At 38.8% G+C, this 18,169-nt stretch overlaps 2 protein-coding genes across 16 annotated transcripts in view; one reads left to right on the top strand and one right to left on the bottom strand.

Annotated features, from left to right (window-relative positions):
* PRPF40A (pre-mRNA processing factor 40 homolog A) overlaps window positions 1-7,804 on the bottom strand; it is a 64,676-nt gene extending 56,872 nt beyond the window's left edge. For 4 of the 14 annotated variants that reach the window (XM_050752053.1, XM_050752054.1, XM_050752057.1 and 1 more), the window contains exons 1-3: window positions 7,180-7,804; window positions 6,712-6,981; window positions 5,357-5,488 (exon numbers count right to left, since the gene is read on the bottom strand). In XM_050752053.1, the coding sequence (XP_050608010.1) occupies window positions 5,357-5,488; window positions 6,712-6,795 (216 nt within the window). In that variant the 5' untranslated portion in view covers window positions 6,796-6,981; window positions 7,180-7,804. Of the gene's footprint in view, window positions 1-5,356; window positions 5,489-6,585; window positions 6,988-7,179 lie in introns of those variants that run through there. The other 10 variants (XM_050752049.1, XM_050752050.1, XM_050752051.1 and 7 more) reach the window with 5 other exon arrangements.
* A 22-nt stretch (window positions 7,805-7,826) lies between these two features.
* The window catches only part of ARL6IP6 (ADP ribosylation factor like GTPase 6 interacting protein 6), a 43,052-nt gene continuing 32,709 nt past the window's right edge, over window positions 7,827-18,169 (top strand). Inside the window, exons 1-2 of one of the 2 annotated variants that reach the window (XM_050752074.1) lie at window positions 7,827-8,379; window positions 9,887-9,940. In XM_050752074.1, the coding sequence (XP_050608031.1) occupies window positions 7,881-8,379; window positions 9,887-9,940 (553 nt within the window). In that variant the 5' untranslated portion in view covers window positions 7,827-7,880. The other variant, XM_050752075.1, reaches the window with a different exon arrangement.

Below are 18,169 nucleotides of genomic sequence, written 5' to 3'. Positions count from 1 at the left end.
AAAACAAACAGGTACCAGGGAGTCAGAGAAACTAGGGAAGGGGGTGTTGGGGGAGTTGGTCAAATAAAACAGAAATACTGAGTAAAAATTGTAAAAGCCTTCTGCAAGACTTCTCAGTATCTTAGTAAATATTATGCCTTCTGAATTTCAAAAGGGGACGGGGGGATGCAGGTCATTCTTTTCAACTGATGTGGTCCTCCTTAGATCTTTCCACACTTAGTTTGTGAATGGATGAGCTCATATCTAAATGAACTGCTCTCTAAATATAATGAAAATAAACGTATCTATAGTCTCACTAGTAACATTTGTCAAAAATCTAACCATATTCAGTCAAGAATTTACACATATTAGGTGTGATTTAAGATATTTTTTAAAAGCACTTGCCTGAGTCATCCACATGTACCCAGATTCAAGAATTATGAGCAGATGACCTAAAAAACAAAAATTCTCTCTCTTTTTTGTCACTGGCTAATGCCCAATTCAATGGCATGGATCCTGTAGCTAATCAAAAGTAAGGGTAATTCAGAAGGAACAGCAACAAATAAATTTGTCAAATCAGTCAGGTAAGTCTAAGGTACCAATACACTGAATTTCTCTGCAAGGCCTATATTCTACTCTATCATTTTTCCTCTGCATTACTTACAATACCTTATACAATGTAAATGCTATATAGTTATTATACTATATTTTTAAAAATTTGTATTTTTTTGTTGTTGGTCTTTTAAAAGACTATTTTCCATTGCAGTTGCTTGAATCTCTGGATACAGAGGGTCGACTGTAAATGCAAGTATTTTAGTTTTATTCTCCAAACAAAAATTATTTATTTCATCTTATTTATCTTCCATTTTTGTCAATGAAAAAGTTAAGAGTAAAGAGGCAGACACTAAAAACAAGCATAAGTAGTAACAACATAAAGTCACAAGTAACCACTGGAAACAGTCACATTTAACACTAACTGACTAATGGGCTTATACTGCAGGAAAGAATACCTGTGTATTTGTTTCATTCATTCAACAAGTATTTTACTGAGCACCCATGATGTGCCAAGAACTGTGCTCAGCACCTATAGGCTTCTTAAAAAGTACAGAACGTAGCCCCTGCCCTCTAAGAGCTTACAATCTATTACTTGTTGGAAAATTAAAGCAAATAAGACACCATGAAACAAGTCAATAACTAAGTGCCAAAATAAATGAAACAGTAAGAGTTATGGGTAGATTACATATATTTTCTTTAATAATCTGAAGGGGAGGTATATGTTGGCAAAAGTTATTTTTGAGAAACTTTTGGAGAAGGCAGGATTTGAAATAGTACAACATAGGTAAGCAAAGTAAAGTTCATAGTGATACTGAGCTGGGGGGAGGAGGGTAAGAACAGCCTAAGTTTGAAGTTCTGAACTAATATAATCACTCAAGACACTCTGCAAAGACCAGCCTAAGTTCAAATTAGGGAGTGTGAAGACATGCAGCCTTGAATCCTGCTTTGACATGTACTATGGGGAGGTTCTTTAAAGTTAAGCTGTGGAATTTAGATACTATGTTACAAGGCACTGAAAAGCACTGGAGATTCTAGGGCAAAGAGATCACACGCTAAAATCTAAAATTTGTGGGGGCAGGGGGGCATCCTTGAAGGAAGAAAACCAACTGAACTCGAAACCTGTTGAATAACCTAGGCATGGGAGAGTGACGACTTGGGCTCATGTGGTATCAGGAACAGAAATAAAATAAGATCTGTTAGAGCCAGCCTTACTCAATATAAGAACAAGAAAATCAAACTCATTTGTAAAAAGCAATTATTCATTTATCAGTTTACCGACCCAAGACCAAAAAAAAAAAAAAGGTACTGAATAAATAGAATTAGGGAGGCAGTACTAAAGGAATTTTCTGTTCTTTTATTTCCATATCTTCCCATAAAATCTGATATCATCTACTCTTATCAAATGATCTGAACTGAATCATAGGCTGTTAGAGCTGAAAGGGACCTTAACTCAATTACTGTACTCTTCTCATTGATAGAGGAAAATGAAGACTCAAAATAGGGAGGAAAAAAAAAGGGCCAGCTAGCAGGACTCTCTGGGGCAAAGGCATAATCATCTGTGATAAAGATGGCAGGACTTGCACATCCTTTGTGTAGAAAAGACAAAAGAGTAAGACATGAAAACATTATTTACTGTGGACACTGAGGAAGAAGACAGCCTCAGACATAATTTTATTTTGATAGAAATCGCTACAGAAAATCTTTATTTTTTTGAGATAGGGTCTCACTTTGTCACCCAGGATGGAGTGTACGGTGCAATCTTGGCTCACTGCAGCCTCGACCTCCCAGGTTCAAGCAATCCTTCTGCCTCAGCCCCGCAAGTAGCTGGGACGACAGACGCACTCCACCACACCCAGCTAATTTTTTAATATTTTTTGTAGAGACGGGGTTTCACCATGTTGCCCAGGCTGGTCTCCAACTCCTGAGCTCAAGGGATGCACCTGCCTCCGTCTCCCAATGGGAAATTTTTGAGTACTGTCATTCAGCAGGGAAAATTCTTTATCTTTCTTTACTAACATGATGGTTTTTTTGTTAACCAGTGATCCCTCAAAGCATCTTAAATCACATATTATTTAAAGCTTTAAACAATCTGTAAGGTCTCTTTCAGCTATAAGATCCTATAACTCTAAAATTATGACTTTCCTATAAAGTTCTATAGAGTAAGAGGCAAATTTAATCTACAAGATAGAAAACTGAAATAAACCTGAAAGAATATTAAGCTCAATTTGATAATCATCAAATATTTATTACTACTAAGAGTCAGCCTAAATGCATGAGATGGCACTCTAGGTCATCTCATGAATAAGAAAAAAAAAATTTGAACACACTACTTCTTTAAGCTAAATAGCTTGATGCATTTGAGAAATTATGAACCCTGGCTTCCGTACATCATTAAGCTATCCAGTCTGCATATTATTTTACAAACAAGTTTTATAATTTCATGTCATATTGGTAACATTCCAAAGACCACAATTATTTGGCAAGTAAGACTGCCACCAATTTTAGTCTTTAGCTAGTCCCAGCATGAGATGTTCATGAAAACCACTCAATACATGAAGGATTTCATAACCTTCAGTCCCAAAGTCTAAAGAATTTGTGAACTGACTTTTTAAAATTGCATGGCAGAACCCTCCCAACTGTCACAACTGTAAATGATACAGACAGACATCCTGCTTCATCTCAATTATCTTCTGACCACTTACTACTTCTGAGTACTTCTGAGAGTGGCAGAAGAAATAATGCAGGAAAAAGATCAATTGTGCTATTTATTATCACCTTTAATTTTTAAAGCAATGTTTACAGAGTTTCAAGTAAGATTTCCGATTTGAGAATTCAAATTATCCATGCTCTCCCAGTCCGTTTTAAAGCTAAAATAAGAATTTTTTTTTTCCCCAAGATTTGGGCCCCATATTTGTTAGCAAAAGGGAATTATATAAATCTTACAAAAACAGTGGAGATTCTTTTGGGACTTTCAGAGCATAACTCCTACTAAAACATTTATTTATTATACTAACAGGAGCCTTCAGAGGGAGAAGAATTCTAAACATCTAAATAATCAGGTCTACTTAAAGGCACATGGCGTATTATTAGCCTAGGAAAAAGTAGAAGGAAACAACACAAAAAAAATCAGTTATTTGAATGGATGTATACCAAGTAAACTTACTAGAAAGATGGTCACTGATATAGCTACAGAGAAAGGGCCATAAAGCAAACTGTGACCAGCTTATGTCAATGAGATACATGAAAGTACTTTTAAAAAATAAAATCTGCATTTTTTTTTTTTTTTTTTTTTTTTTTTTTTTTTACTAGAAATATGACTAGCTGGTATCTTGGTTTTGGTAGTGCAATAGCACCATTACAGCAAGGGTAAGCAGGTCAATCCCTTGCAAAACTTACCTTGATTGGCCCAATGGAAACAGAAGGCCCCAGAAAAGAGAGAAGCATCTGGCAGTAGCAAATTGTTTTATTTTATCTTTCTGTGGAAAGAAACTAATTTTAAATAAGAACCAGAGCATTTAAAGAATAAATATTTTTAAAGCTCATTATCTAGTTAGAGCAGCTCTACCAAGAAAACAAGAAGAGCTCCTTGCTGCTTAGAGATGGAAAGAAACAGAAGAGGAATCAAAGTTGTTTCTCCATCACCTAGAGAGTTTTAAAATTTGTGTTATTCTAAAGTCACAGAATAAAAGGCTCTTTTATTTAAAGAACTCCTGCAAGCAGAATCTTTTGGGGCTGGTGTCTTTGAATAAAGGTTTTTTTTTTTTTTTTTTTTTTAAACAAAATTAAGGGCAACATTCCAAATTAAAAAAAAAAGAGGAAAATCACTTGACATTAAGCCCTTCTACTCTTAAGGTTAAGTAAAAAGAGACAGACACATAGCAAGCTCCTTTTCCCACTGCAATTTCACCAATAACTTTAACCATGAAAGCTTAAACAATTATCAAACAGTACTAATTAGCAAAAGATCACATGAAATTGGCTTCCAAAATATTTTGTTAGCCTAAATTTTTGATGATTTATGGAAATACTCAAATGGAAATAACCCAGCCACCTAAAGATCTATATAGAACTTAACATGGAGCACAAAATTACTCATGGTAACTGAACCTGTTACCTTTCTTAGATGCTTCTCTAGAAACTCAGTTCTACCGAAATCACTGAATCAGCATTAAAACCTTTTGATCCAAATCACTTCTACAAAATGTCCATTTACAATTTATGCTAGAGATGGAAGGGACAGCTCATAAGCAGGAGTGTAGAAGCAATAAGCATTAAAAAAAAATAGTGTAAGTGGAAAATGAAGTACCTACTGGCACTGTCCTATGAAGAATCAGAATTATAGAGCACAAACCCCCCACCCTCCCTCACTCTCCTCCAACACACACAGAGGAAGATATTTCAGGAATAAAATTCGCTCTAAACCAAAACAATTGCTATTTTCAGATTCTATTTATTTACATGGTCTACCAAAATCAGTTATGTTGCTGTATCAGATAATATTTACTTTTAGACCATTAACTTCAATTGGCATGGTTGAAAAAATAATCATTAAAAATAAAAGCCTGGACGCACACTTTACTTTTAAATAATAATAAAAAAAAATTCTTAGTTTTGAGGTAATCAGTAAATTTCTCAGGAGACTTTTTCATTACATTCAAATTTCCATTACAGTCATGATTCAACATTTGGCTTATTTAAAATTATTCGGGCATAAACTAATCCTTAAACAGCTATAACTATTGACCTAGATTTTGAAATCTTGACAGAATACCTGAGGCAAAAACAAATAAATAAATGCAAAATAAAATAAAAGCATTCTTACTTGTCCCATTGGTGGCCCTCCCATAGGGGGCATCATCTGTGGCATCATTCCATGAGGTACAGGAGGCATATTCGCTCTCTGACCCATAGGGTGCATTCCCATTGGGGCATAATGCATGCCAGGGTGCCCCATCTGAAAAACAGCGAACGTTTTTAAATGAGCAAATAATACTAAACGCTTCTCAAAAATCTCATTTCAACAAATCAGTTATCTGAAGCAACCTAATATTAAGCTTATGCATAATAATGTCACTGGATTAATCTATACCTTGTTTTAAACAAAATGCATTCTGCTAGTATTTAAAACGAGCTTGCAAATTCCGCAACAAAACGGGAAAAGTTAAGATGATTACTGGACAGCTGGATCATAGGTTTTCTCTTTTTTTTAAGCATTGACTTAATCAGCTACTAACTGGCTTGCTAAGCTTGGAGGATACATATTGAATACTAATCTTAAAACTGTTACAGTGAAAACAACAATTCTTCTATTTCATGCAAATACAAAAAATAGCCAGCTATTGTTATTTTATAACACTACTGATTTTAAACTTTAAAATGCTCTATCATATTAATTCAGGTGAAAGTCAGTCTTATAAAACACAAACAGTAGTGCCACCCAGGGACAATTCACTCCTAACAAACTTATTTCCTAACATAACCTTTAAGACAGGTAAAATTCCTTCTGTCAAAAATACATTTTTAAAGACTGAGGTTCTGTTACTCACGGACACTAAATGCAAACAACTAATTCATCCCTTTCAACGCAATTTAAAAAGACAACTACTTTCTTTACCGATGAGTCCATTGTTCCATGTTTTAAATTAAAACCAACTAATTATCTCCTGTCAATTGTCCTAACAGTTCCCCATGCAGACGACCCCACAAGTAATGAAAACAAATTTTGGCAGCCGCTGTTAAAGTCTTACAGAATCAAGCCCCTCCCTCCCCCTTCCAGCTAAATCGGGCCTAAAGCTCCAAGACGCTCACCCCGCCCAAGAGCCAGCACCTTCACCACGCATCTGTCTAGGCCAAGCCTACGGGGTACTTCCAGGGTCTCACATCCTTCTTTGTGCATCCCCACCCTCCACTTCTCTCCCTCACAACATATCCCACCATCTCGAGTTCTTCCTTCGTCCACTCTTATCTTCTTCTCCTTTCGGAGAAAGCTTCCTGTTTCTCTCACTCCGTTTTTCATTGTGCCGCCTTCCCCCTGCCCCACTGATCCCTTACCGAGGGCCGTCTCCTCAGGAAGCCGTCAGCAGAGACCCAAGAGCCGGAGCAGAGGCTTGAGCCGGACAATCTCCGCTCCCCGTCCCCAGGACCCTGCGAGGGAGGATGGCTCTCCATTTCACTCACCATGAGGCCTCCACGTTCAGCTCCCGTCCCCGGCCTCATCGTCGGGCTCAGACTGCTCCGCCGGCGGCCACTGCCGCTACACATACCAACAAGAAGCGATCTGAGTGGCTGGCGCCCACTGGGGCTAAAGGTTAAAGGCTGCCCTGCGCTACGGGGCGGGATCAGCGAGGCCAACAGGCTGACGGGCTTCCCCGCTGTCCAATCAGAATGCGAGGCCGACACGCAACTCTGCGGCGATTCGCCCGCAGCCTCAGCCTCACTCGGCGTCGCCTGCATGGGGCGGGGGGAGGACGGAGGAAGTTTCTGCGCCGAGTCCTCCGTCGGGAAAACTCTACCAACTTCCCCAGGGGAAGGGAAGACAACCGTGTCCCAGCTTCCCGAGCTTAGACCGCCTCACCCCGTAGGGGGTGGGGCAGTGGGGTCTGCCACCTTCCCCCTCCCCGCCCGAGTTACGTACGCCCCACAAACCTGAGGCCGCCAGGGGTAGGGTGGAGGGGGCGGGGGTAAGCAGCCTCTAGTGTTAGCGGTGGCTGGGACCGAATGCGCGCGCGCAGTGCTCGAGGCGGAGGGGAGGGGGCGGGGAAGGCGAAAGGAGGGGTTCCGAGGAGAGGGTTCGAGCTCGGTACGCACCAGGTGGAGAGCGCGCGCCTGGGCGGAGGAGGAAGGAGGCGTGTCGAGTAGCGTGAGGGAAGTTGTGGTACGGGTGGGGAGAACCACACTAAAGGGAGATGGGGTGAGCAGTGAAGGCACCGCGAGAGTACCAGGCAGAGAGCTGCCCTTTCTTAATAGGGGAACCTGGAGAAGAGTGTGAGCGTAGAGAGGAAGAAGGGAGAAGGCAAATAGGTTCGGGAATGTGTCGGAAGGCGCGGGCGGGCGCTAGGACCCGGCGTCGAAAAGATGCGGCTTTGGGGCTGTCGGGTCTCGCGCTCCCGTTGGTGACGCGGCAGTGGCGGAGGTCTCCGGCAGGGATGAAGCGCCGCAGGGAGTGGATACTCGGCCGCCTTCGGCCTCCGCCCACTTCTCGCTGCGCGCTTTCCTGCTCCCCCTTCCGGCTACAGCCCTGGGGTCGAGCTCTGGTCCAAGCGCATCCCACCTCTCAGGCCCTACGACTTCCTTTGCAACCCGCCGCCCAACCTTGCTCTCCGTGGTTTACCCCTGGGTTCTGAGGCATGGTGGTAGCGGCCACGGCCGCGGATTGGCTGTTGCGGACCCGGGGCGGGGCAGGTGGGAGAGGCTCATACTCCGCGGGTTTCGCTGTGCTTCGCGCCATGTCGTTAGCGGAGAGCGGGTGGCGGTCGGCTCTGCGGCGCCGCCGTCCCGGGACCCCGGGCCCTGTGGCTGGGCCAACATATTCCTCCTTTACTCAGGGGGACAGTTGGGGTGAAGGCGAAGTCGACGAGGAGGAGGGATGCGACCAAGTGGCCCGCGACCTGCGGGCGGAGTTCTCGGCTGGGGCGTGGTCAGAGCCCAGAAAGGGCTCGCTGCTCCCGCCGGACGGGGACGGGTCGCCTGTCCTGCCAGATAAGCGCAATGGTATCTTTCCCGCGGCCGCGGGCAGCAGAACCCAGCCTCGGCGGTGGCCGGTCCAGGTCCTTTCTATTCTCTGCTCGCTGCTCTTCGCCATCCTTCTCGCCTTCCTCCTCGCCATCGCCTACTTGATCGTGAAAGGTATTGAAGCCGAGGCCTTGAAAGTCTGTCCAGAGTAAAGTTGAGTCAGGGTGTGGCTCTTGCCACCACCCTTCTCCCTTCGTGCTGCCTAAGCCCGCAGGGTGGCAGCTGCTTTCACCCAGAGTCCTCATTTGCATCTTACTTTGCTTTCCAGCCCTTTTGTAAGTGGAGCGTCCTGATCCGTGATCAGGAGACCCATTTTTAAAAAGGATCTTTTGATTAAATGGGTACTCTTGAAGAAATATCTTCAAGTCCTTAAACACGGGGGATGAAATACTGTCAAGATTAAACAAAAGGCGAAACACCCACCATTAAAAGGAGACTGTGAAAAGTGCATATAATTAAAATAGGCTATCTATGTTCAGTGGCCTTCATCCACAAATAAAGATGTGCTGTCCACCAATTCCTCTACACAGAATCCTGAGGGACAAAGATTTTTATCGCATAGTCCAAATTTCTACTTTTATACGTAAAATAATTAGCCTTTCAGTTTTTAAGTTTGTGTCCAGGTGTAGTGCACAGAGTTCTGTTGCAGGAAGTATAGTCCACTCTTCCTCTGATAATTTTATTAGAGGAAAATAATAAAAGTTGAAATACTGGCCGGTTGAAAGTTTATTGCAAGGCGTACGGTTGTATAATTTAGTTGGCTACTGTATGTTATAGTGGAAGGAAGCAGAGTTAAGTTTAAATTTCCATTCTTACTAGTTTGTGACGTTTGCCAAGTTACTGAAAAAAAAAAACAAAAGAACTTTCTTGTATGAAAAGCACCCAAAACATTGTCAATGAAGTGTTATATTTGTACTTCATTAAATATAATTAAATCTATTTAACTCCATTTTTTATTTGTCTTCATTGCTTCCCAGAGTTTAGTGGGCTGCAGATGGCATGGCATCCGAAACCTTACAATGCTTGATTTTCATGCAGGAGACACATTGGCCAGTTGATGTAGGTTTTACCTCTTCATAAAATAGTAAGCTGTGAATGTGCATAAAATGCAAACTGTCAGTCTTAAATGGTTGACTACCAATGTTTCATTTCTTTATCATTCCCCTTCCCCGTTTTTTACCTTTTTTTTGCAATCCTGATAGTTTTGTCTCCTAGGTGGTTTGTTTCTCTTTTGCTCGGAGACCTTGCCTTTGTATCATAAAGTCACAAAACCATGATAAGTGGAATTCCATTGCAGAGGACATTGTACCGTGCTTATTTTGAAGAATGGAGAAAGGAACTGAACTCTGCCTAGTATGCCCTTTAGTGTTTACAACTACCTTCGGGAATAAACAGTACTTTCATTCTATGTACAGTATATGGCTGTTAGCTCCCTTAGTGGTCAACACATTCACTTGCTTGCTTAAGGTCATATAGTTGGTAAATTGAATCAGAATTTGAACCCAGTTCTTTATGTGACTCCAGAGCACTTTCCACAGCTTCTCAATGCCTTCACAGCCCTTGAGGTACTTTTCAAATTACAATATTACTTTCCTACCTAAGTCCCTCTTTGTATTTGCAGAGTTGCATGCTGACAATTTGAAAAATGAAGATGTTATAGACACTGGATTATTAGGTATGGAATTAATTGTCGTTTGCCTTGGTTTTGAGTTCACTTTTGTGTTTCCAGATCGTGTTTGAACTAAATTTGGGATAAAATACTTAATATATTTCTATGTGCAGTCATTCAGTCTTATGTTTTTCATTTGCATATGTTGGTGATAAATGTTACTAGATTTCCTTTATATATGTGAAGTATGTGTATACATATATGGTATATTTGGTATAGTTTTTTAATGGACCAGGTGCAGTGGTTCACATCTGTAATCCCAACACTTTGGGAAACTGAGGCAGTAGAATCACTTGAGCCCAGGAGTTCGAGACCAGTCTGGGCAACATAGTGAGACCCTGTCTCTACAAAAAATAAAATTAGCAGGTGTGGTTTCACTCATGCTTATAGTCCCAGCTACTTGGGAGGCTGATGTGGGAAGATCACTTAAGTTTGAAAGTTCAAGGCTGCAGTGAAACATGATTGTTACACTGCACTCCAGCCTGGGTGACAGAGTGAGACCCTGTCTAAAACAATAATAATTTTTTAATGGGTACTGGTGTGTGTATATACCACACACACTAGTAATACATTTTTAACGCAACTGCATGTGACTCAGGTCCAAAGAATATTTAACATTTTCTAATTACCTTCTGGAAGAGGCTTCCCACAACTCTTCTCAGGAATTTAAAACCAAAAGAACTTCTTCACTAACTTAGCGAAGGTAAATAATGTCTTACGTAGGCTTCAGGAGGAATTTAAGTTCAAATATTTTTATGTGCACCTTTTTTTTAAGCATTGATCATCCTTGCACAGGTTAATGAGGCAGACCTCAGTTTCTACAGTGTCTGTAGAATGCTATAGTTCACAGGTTTCCAGAGAAAAAGGTTATTCTATATTTCTCTCCACCAAAATGATTCTGAAGAGTTAAAAACTTTACCTGTCCAGCATATTTTACTCCAATTTGCTTTGATCACTCCAAATTGGGGAGGGGAGATCAAACTTAATCACTCTACATTCGATCAAATGAGTCAAGTAAGTCATTTGATATGATCACTTTAAATTAAATCATTTGATTTCGTCACTGTAGATAGGTGGTTGAGATACTATGACACATGTCCTCCCCTCTCCCAATCTTTCCTAAACCCTCTAATCTACCACTTTATGGCTAATCACCCTTATGGTGACACTAAGTATAGTGTACCTTATTTTGGCAGAAGGGGAAAGAAACATGAACCCTTTATCTTCAAATTGCAAAGAAGTTGGTTCCCTAGATACTGCATAGAAACTTTTGTCTGTTCGTGTCAACTTCTTGCATGAGAAAACATACTTTTTAGTTACTCATTTTATCAGTGTACGTTTTTACATTGTTTTATTTCTGAAAATAAACCAAGATTATTAGGTTTCTCAGAGCTTTTATTGATCTGTCACCTCTTGATGCAGTGGAAACAGAATCTTATGAACTAGGCATGAATTCTAAATCTTTTGCTGTTTAAAAGTTGTCCTGATTTCTCATTTAGGAATAGAACGAGTGGCAGTTGTTGTCTGAAGGAATGGCTTGCTCAATATCAAAAGGAATGTGATAGGTCTTTTGACATGGTCCTGCTTCCTTTTCCACTTAGGATTAAATAATCCCATATTGCTTTTAGGTATGCGTGATAGATACTTAATATTTTTTACAGCAAATAGGAAAATCATTAAGATTTTGCTAATGGCATGAATTTACTATCAAGGGTCAGGAATGAGCAGAAAGCGTTGTATCTTTATGGTGAAAAAAACCCCAATAGCTATGCCAAAACAAAGCTCATTATTTTGAGCCAGTGTTCCAGTGGTCAGATGGAGAATAAAAATAGTTAATATCATTTAATGGGCTAATTCAATGAGTTTCGTGGGGGTTAATTTTAAAGAATAGTTATAGCAGATGTATGTGTTATAACATGTGGATAGAGAATAGTCGTCTCTACCAGAAGAGGATTCTTAAAAATCTGTTTCAGTGAAACAGGGCCAAGATGATTAAGCTCTTATAAGATTGAGGTGATTGGCTGGGTGTGGTGGCTGACACCTGTAATCCCAACATTTTAGGAGGCCGAGGCGGGTGGATCACTTGAGGTCAGGAGTTGGAGACCTGCCTGGACAACATGGTGAAACCCCGCCTCTACTAAAAATACCAAAAAAAAATTAGCTGGGCATGGTGGCACAGGCCTGTAATCCCAGCTGCTCAGGAGGCTGAGGCAGGAGAACCACTTGAACTGGGGAGGTGGAGGTTGCAGTGAGCCAAGATCGTGCCACTGCATTCCATCCTCTGAGACAGAGCAAGACTCCAACTCAAAACAAAAGATGGAGGTGATTGTGGTAACACCTGCTTTTTTTCTAAGCTGCAATTCTCTACCGTTTTCAAGAAAAATACAAGTTAGCCTATTTACAGAATGTTTTGAATTGACTACTGTTCTCTGGTTAAAACCCCTCTTGAGATAATTGATAGCTGAAAAGGTAGGATGATTCTCTCAAACTTGACTTCCATCTAAATCAACACTGAGTTGATTAACTTAGATATCAAGAAAAATTGCCGCATTAGTTTACCCCTGAGGAGATGCCTATGAAGTTGTATCCTTTTTACAGTTAATAAGAAAGTTTTCACTTGAAGAAACAATTTGAAATATTTAATAGAATGTTGTTGAGCCGGGCGCGGTGGCTCAAGCCTGTAATCCCAGCACTTTGGGAGGCCGAGACGGGCGGATCACGAGGTCAGGAGATCGAGACCATCCTGGCGAACACGGTGAAACCCCGTCTCTACTAAAAAATACAAAAAAACTAGCCGGGTGAGGTGGCGGGCGCCTGTAGTCCCAGCTACTCGGGAGGCTGAGGCAGGAGAATGGCGTAAACCCGGGAGGCGGAGCTTGCAGTGAGCTGAGATCCAGCCACTGCACTCCAGCCTGGGCGACAGAGCCAGACTCCATCTCAAAAAAAAAAAAAAAAAGAAAATGTTGTTGAAGTCATCCATTACGTTTGGGAAAAGTACCATGCAGCCTTTTATCAGATGATAATGATTTTATTATATTTCACTATTTATTTTGCCCTGTTTATTAGGAACCTCATAGCCAAATGTAATAATGTTTGATTGTTTTGTATATTGCTCTTTATTTTATGGCATATTTATTAATGCCTATACATGCTGTTATCTTAATATTTCCATGACTCATATTTAAAACTTACTGCAAATTGCCTGAATTCTTTGTTTGCAAGTAGTTTGGTTTTTAGAAAAAGCAATGTGAGCACAGTAACTGCTCTACCATGAAAGAGTTCTCTTTATATTTCTAGACAGACTGATAAAAATTTTGTACACTCTAGAATTTAATTGCAATTTAATCCTAGTCCAAGGTTGGCATAGCACTCAGTAAGAACAGATTATAGCAGCACAGTTCTCATTTTGGTATGGGTAACAATCACTTAGGGACTTGCTTTTTAAAAAGCACCTGTAGATTTTGTTTCAGCCATCATGATTTCATGATACAGAACGTTAGAAGTGTTAAAAAATGTCCAAGAGAGGATGTATTGGAGGTGGCCCATTCTCTTAAAAAGACACAGGTTAAGTAAAACTCAGTTTCATCCTTACGATGAAAATTGATTGAAACTCTGAACTTGAACTTTTTAGCCAGTGTGTGGACTTTATTATTTGAACCTATACTCTATTAAGGGAATGCTAGAGTGCTATCTGCGGCTGGGTGGGGTAGCTCTAATATTTCATCTAGAAAGTCACAAATATCCTGTAGCACAATTTTTGTAAAATTGTATTATGTATTTGTATTATTTAAGAAATAATGACTGAGACCAAAAAAAAAGAAAAAAAAAAAAAGCCAAAAAGGACTGGAAGGATATAATCAAAATGTTAGTTTATCTGGGTTTCCAAATTGATTGGTTGTTTTTATTATTTTTATTTTCTACAATGTGTAAGTGTAACTTGCAATGAGAAAAACTTTGATGAAGGGAAAGCACAAATTTAAGTTTAGAGAACAGTATGTTTCAATAATTAACAATAACACCTTTTATTGCACTTTTACAGTATGCCAAAAACCATTAATTTGTGTGTTATTTCCTCTAGTATTCTCAACTACAGTGTATCCATCAATGTTATTTTCTTCTAAACTAAAACTCAAGGAAGTATATGTTATAATTTTTATGCCATAGATAGTCTAAGTAGCATAGCAAGGCAGAAAAAGAATGGGTTATCAGCAAGAATTAGCCATGTGCAGCTAAATTATTAGTCATGAAATCATTACAGGACTCTTCTTAACACATAAAAGCGGTAATAAGAACCAGACATTAGGACCCCTAAATCTCAATAAATTTGATTGACATCATGTGGTACTCCTAGTCCAACTTTGGTGGTTGGGAGGGACGTGTCTTAGGCTAATGAAGTCAAAAGTTAGCTGGCATCAGAATCACCTGAAAGATAAATTTTGCTGCTCTTCACATGGTGCAGAATATCTGACTCAGTAGTGTGAGATGGAGCCCAAGAATTTTCATTTCTGACAAGTTTTGAGGTGATGCTGATGCTGCTACTTAGGGGGCTATATATCCTTTGAGAACCACTGGCTTCGTAGTTCCCAAACCTGACATTAAAAAAAACAAAAAGACCCTGGAGATTTTTTTTGCTTTTACAAAATCTCACACCCCATAATTATCTACTGAATCAAAGTCACTTAATTGGCAGTATGTGTCAGTGTATGCTGTACAATCAGGACTCACTGGACCATTTTTCATTTCTGAATTATGTCGAGCAGTTCTGTTTGTAAGGATTGAAATTTCATGACTTATTCTTTCTTAGGGAACTTCAAAAGAATAAAGAAAACTGAGCTATATTTCTCATGAAGTTTATTTGATCTTGAAATTACCACATTGGTCTATTGGACACTTTTGTTAATTTAAAATACATTTTGGGATTTTAGTGGTCACATATTGCTCTTTCTCAAAACATTCTCCTCTTTCATTATTTTAGGAATTATTTTAATATTACTCTTCAATTCTCAAGTATGCTCAAAAGAATAAAATAATTACGATGGAATTAGGATTCCAGCAAGACTTTCCTAAGACTTTAAGTCTTTCTGTAGCACAAGCCTACATGTTTCTTAATTCTTATTGTAGTACTACCTTGCTTATTGCTGTATCTATTTTCTATGACTACTTTCACTCTACAGCAGCATAGTTGCGTAGTTGTGACAAAGACCTATGGCTTGCAAAGCCGAAAATATTTACTATCTGGCTCTTTTCAGAAGAATATAGTATTCTCATCCAGTTAGTCATTCAGTGGAAAGGACTTCAGGCAAGAACAACACACACCATCCCTTTTTGCTAAAAGGATATATGCCAGTATTTTTTTCATATTTTATGAGGTCTGAATCCTAATTTATTTGATACTGTTTCTAAGTGGACAGATGCTAAGGGCAGATGTGTATACAAAGGTGATTTGGAAGAAAATGCAAAAAAGAAATTATTGGGTTGACCATTTGAATTGTTTGTAATCTAAAAATGAAAATGTGTTACAAATTATGGAGCAAAGAAGATTGTTGTCCTCTTTTCATCAAAATAAGTCATGAAAGGCTTAAACATTCCTTCAAACATTGTGTTTTGGTGATGCAAATGCAAAAAAGAAAAAAGCAGGAATAATGACAAGCTGTAACCAATTTGAGATGTATCTGAAATCTGGAAGTGGTATTTACAAGATGGATATGTTGTAGATTCATATATGAAGTTAATAAGCAATTATTTGTATTCAGGTCATGCCCATTTTTGGTGTACATAACTTTAGGGAAACTGGGAATTGAAATTCAGATTTACTGTGTTTCTTATGAAAATTTTTAACAAAGTTTTTTTTCCTGCTGTCTTTTTGCTCTCTAAATTATTCTTCAAGTGTCATGAAAATAAAGGAAATAAAAAAGCCTTGTTGGACTTATATGTTAAATAAAAATAGTGATGAGTGTTTTCCCTGTTATACTGAAGATTACAAGCTTCAGAGGAGAATATAAATTTAACAGGATTGCTCTTGAGTTAATTGTTTAAAGCTGGATGACGGGCATATGAGTTTTATCATATACTTCTCTCAACTTTTTTTCTGTGTTTGAAATAACCTGTAATAAAAGTGTTGGGGCTTTTTGTTGTTGTTTTTTGTTTTTTAACTTTCCCATGTGAATCTAATGATTTACCAGCATTGGGAACTACAGGTGTTATTTATTTTTCAAATTTCAGTCAATTCATCTCTCAGCGGGTCACCTTCCTCATCTGTTTCAACAGGAAGAGTAGAAATGCTACAGGCTGGGTTGCAGGTGGTCGGGTGATTGGGTGAAGGCCTTAACCAGTGTAACTACTATAGCTACTATGCACTCTGCACGCACTGTGCTCATGTTGCATTGGCAGGAGAGGGGAGACCACTTTGCTCTGCTCCTGCACTTGTGCCTTTACATGTAGAGAGACATTTTGCTCTAGGATTTAAAGACTTGAGCTATCTATAGAATGTGATTTAGTGAGGATACCAAATTATTTAAAATAATGGTCATCCTCTCAAGTTAGAAAACTATAGAATCTAATAAAGTTGGAAACATTTGCTTACATAAACATTTAAAAGTTGTTGGTTAGTTTCATGCTTATCATACATCTAAGTTTTATTAGTAGCCAACTGGTAATAGTTTTTACAACTTTTAAAGTTACCTAAGTACAGCCATATAACACCTACCATTTTGGTCAACAGTGGTCTGCATATATGCCTGTATGATGGTGGTCCCATAAGATTACAGTGGAGCTGAAAAATTCCTATTTAGTGGCATTGCAGCTGTCCTGACATGGTAATACAATATATTACTCACATGTTGGTTTTGATGCTGATATAAACCAGCCTATTACCAATCTGGTTTTATATAACCTTCCAGTCATAAAAAAAAAACGCACACACAATTATGTACAGTACATAATACTTGATAAACAATTATGTTACTGGTTTATGTATTTACTATGCTTCTTATTGTTTTAGATTATATTCCTTCTGCTTAAAAAAAGTTAACTGTAAAACAGCCTCAGGCAGGTCCTTCAGGAGTTACCCAGAAGAAGGCATTGTTATCATAGGAGATGACAGTTTCATGCATGTTGTTGCCCTTGAAGACCTTTTGGTGGAAAAAGATGTGACAGTGAAAAACAGTGATATTGATGATCTTGACCCTGTGTAGGCCTAGGCTAATGTGTATGTGTCTTCGATTTCAACAAAGAAGTTTAAAAATTAAAAAATTAAAAATAGAAGCTTATAGAGTAATGGTATAAAGGAAAAACATTTTTGCACAGCTGTACAGTGCGCTTTTGTTTTAAACTGTTAGTAGAAAAGGGTAAAAAAGTTAAATTTTAAAGTTTATAAAGTAAAGTTATAGTAAGCTAAGGTTAATTTATTAATGAAGAGGGAAAATTTTTTAAATAAACTTAGTGTAGCCTAAGTGTACAATGCTTATAGAGTCTGTAGTAGTGGATAGTACTGTCCTTGGCCTTCACCTTCACTCATCAGTCACTTACTCACTGATGGACCCAGAGCAACTCCCTGTCCTGTAAGCTCCATTCATGTAAGTTCCCTATACAGGTGTACTATATTTTATACAGTATTTTTACTGTACCTTTTCTATATTTAAATATGTTTAGATACACAAATACTTATTGTTGTGTTACAGTTGCCTACAGTATTTGGTATAGTAACATGCCACACAGGTTTGTAGCATTGGAATAACTTTTAGCTTATAGGTGTGTAGTAGGCTGTACACCTAGGTTTTTGTAAGTACACTCTTACGATGTATGACCAATGACAAAATCACCTAATGATGCATTTCTCAGAACATATCCCTGTCATCAAACAGTGCATAATTGTATTGTATTTTCATTTTTAGTATCATGAAATGTATTAGTTACATAAGTAATTTAATCTCACTAGGAAAAATTCCAACAATTAAAGCAAAGGCTTTCACCGATCTACCTGTGTGTCTTTTTACATATTTTTCTGTTTATTTACATATGTGTAGTCACTTAAAATACATGTTTTTTTCACTGTTAGAGAAAAAATGTAATTGGAATCATGTATATTTTGCAGCCTTGTTAAAATGCCTTTTGGAGTATATTCTGTATCAGTATATGTAGATCTACCTCATTTTCTTCATGACTGCGTTGTATTTCATAATATAAGTATACCAGTTTATTGAAATATTTCAAATGTCAGAAGCTCTTTCACAGGAC

This window comes from Macaca thibetana, chromosome 12 (genome assembly GCF_024542745.1).
Source record: "Macaca thibetana thibetana isolate TM-01 chromosome 12, ASM2454274v1, whole genome shotgun sequence".
Taxonomy (NCBI): Eukaryota; Metazoa; Chordata; class Mammalia; order Primates; family Cercopithecidae; genus Macaca; species Macaca thibetana.
This window is presented reverse-complemented; position numbering and strand designations above follow the sequence as displayed.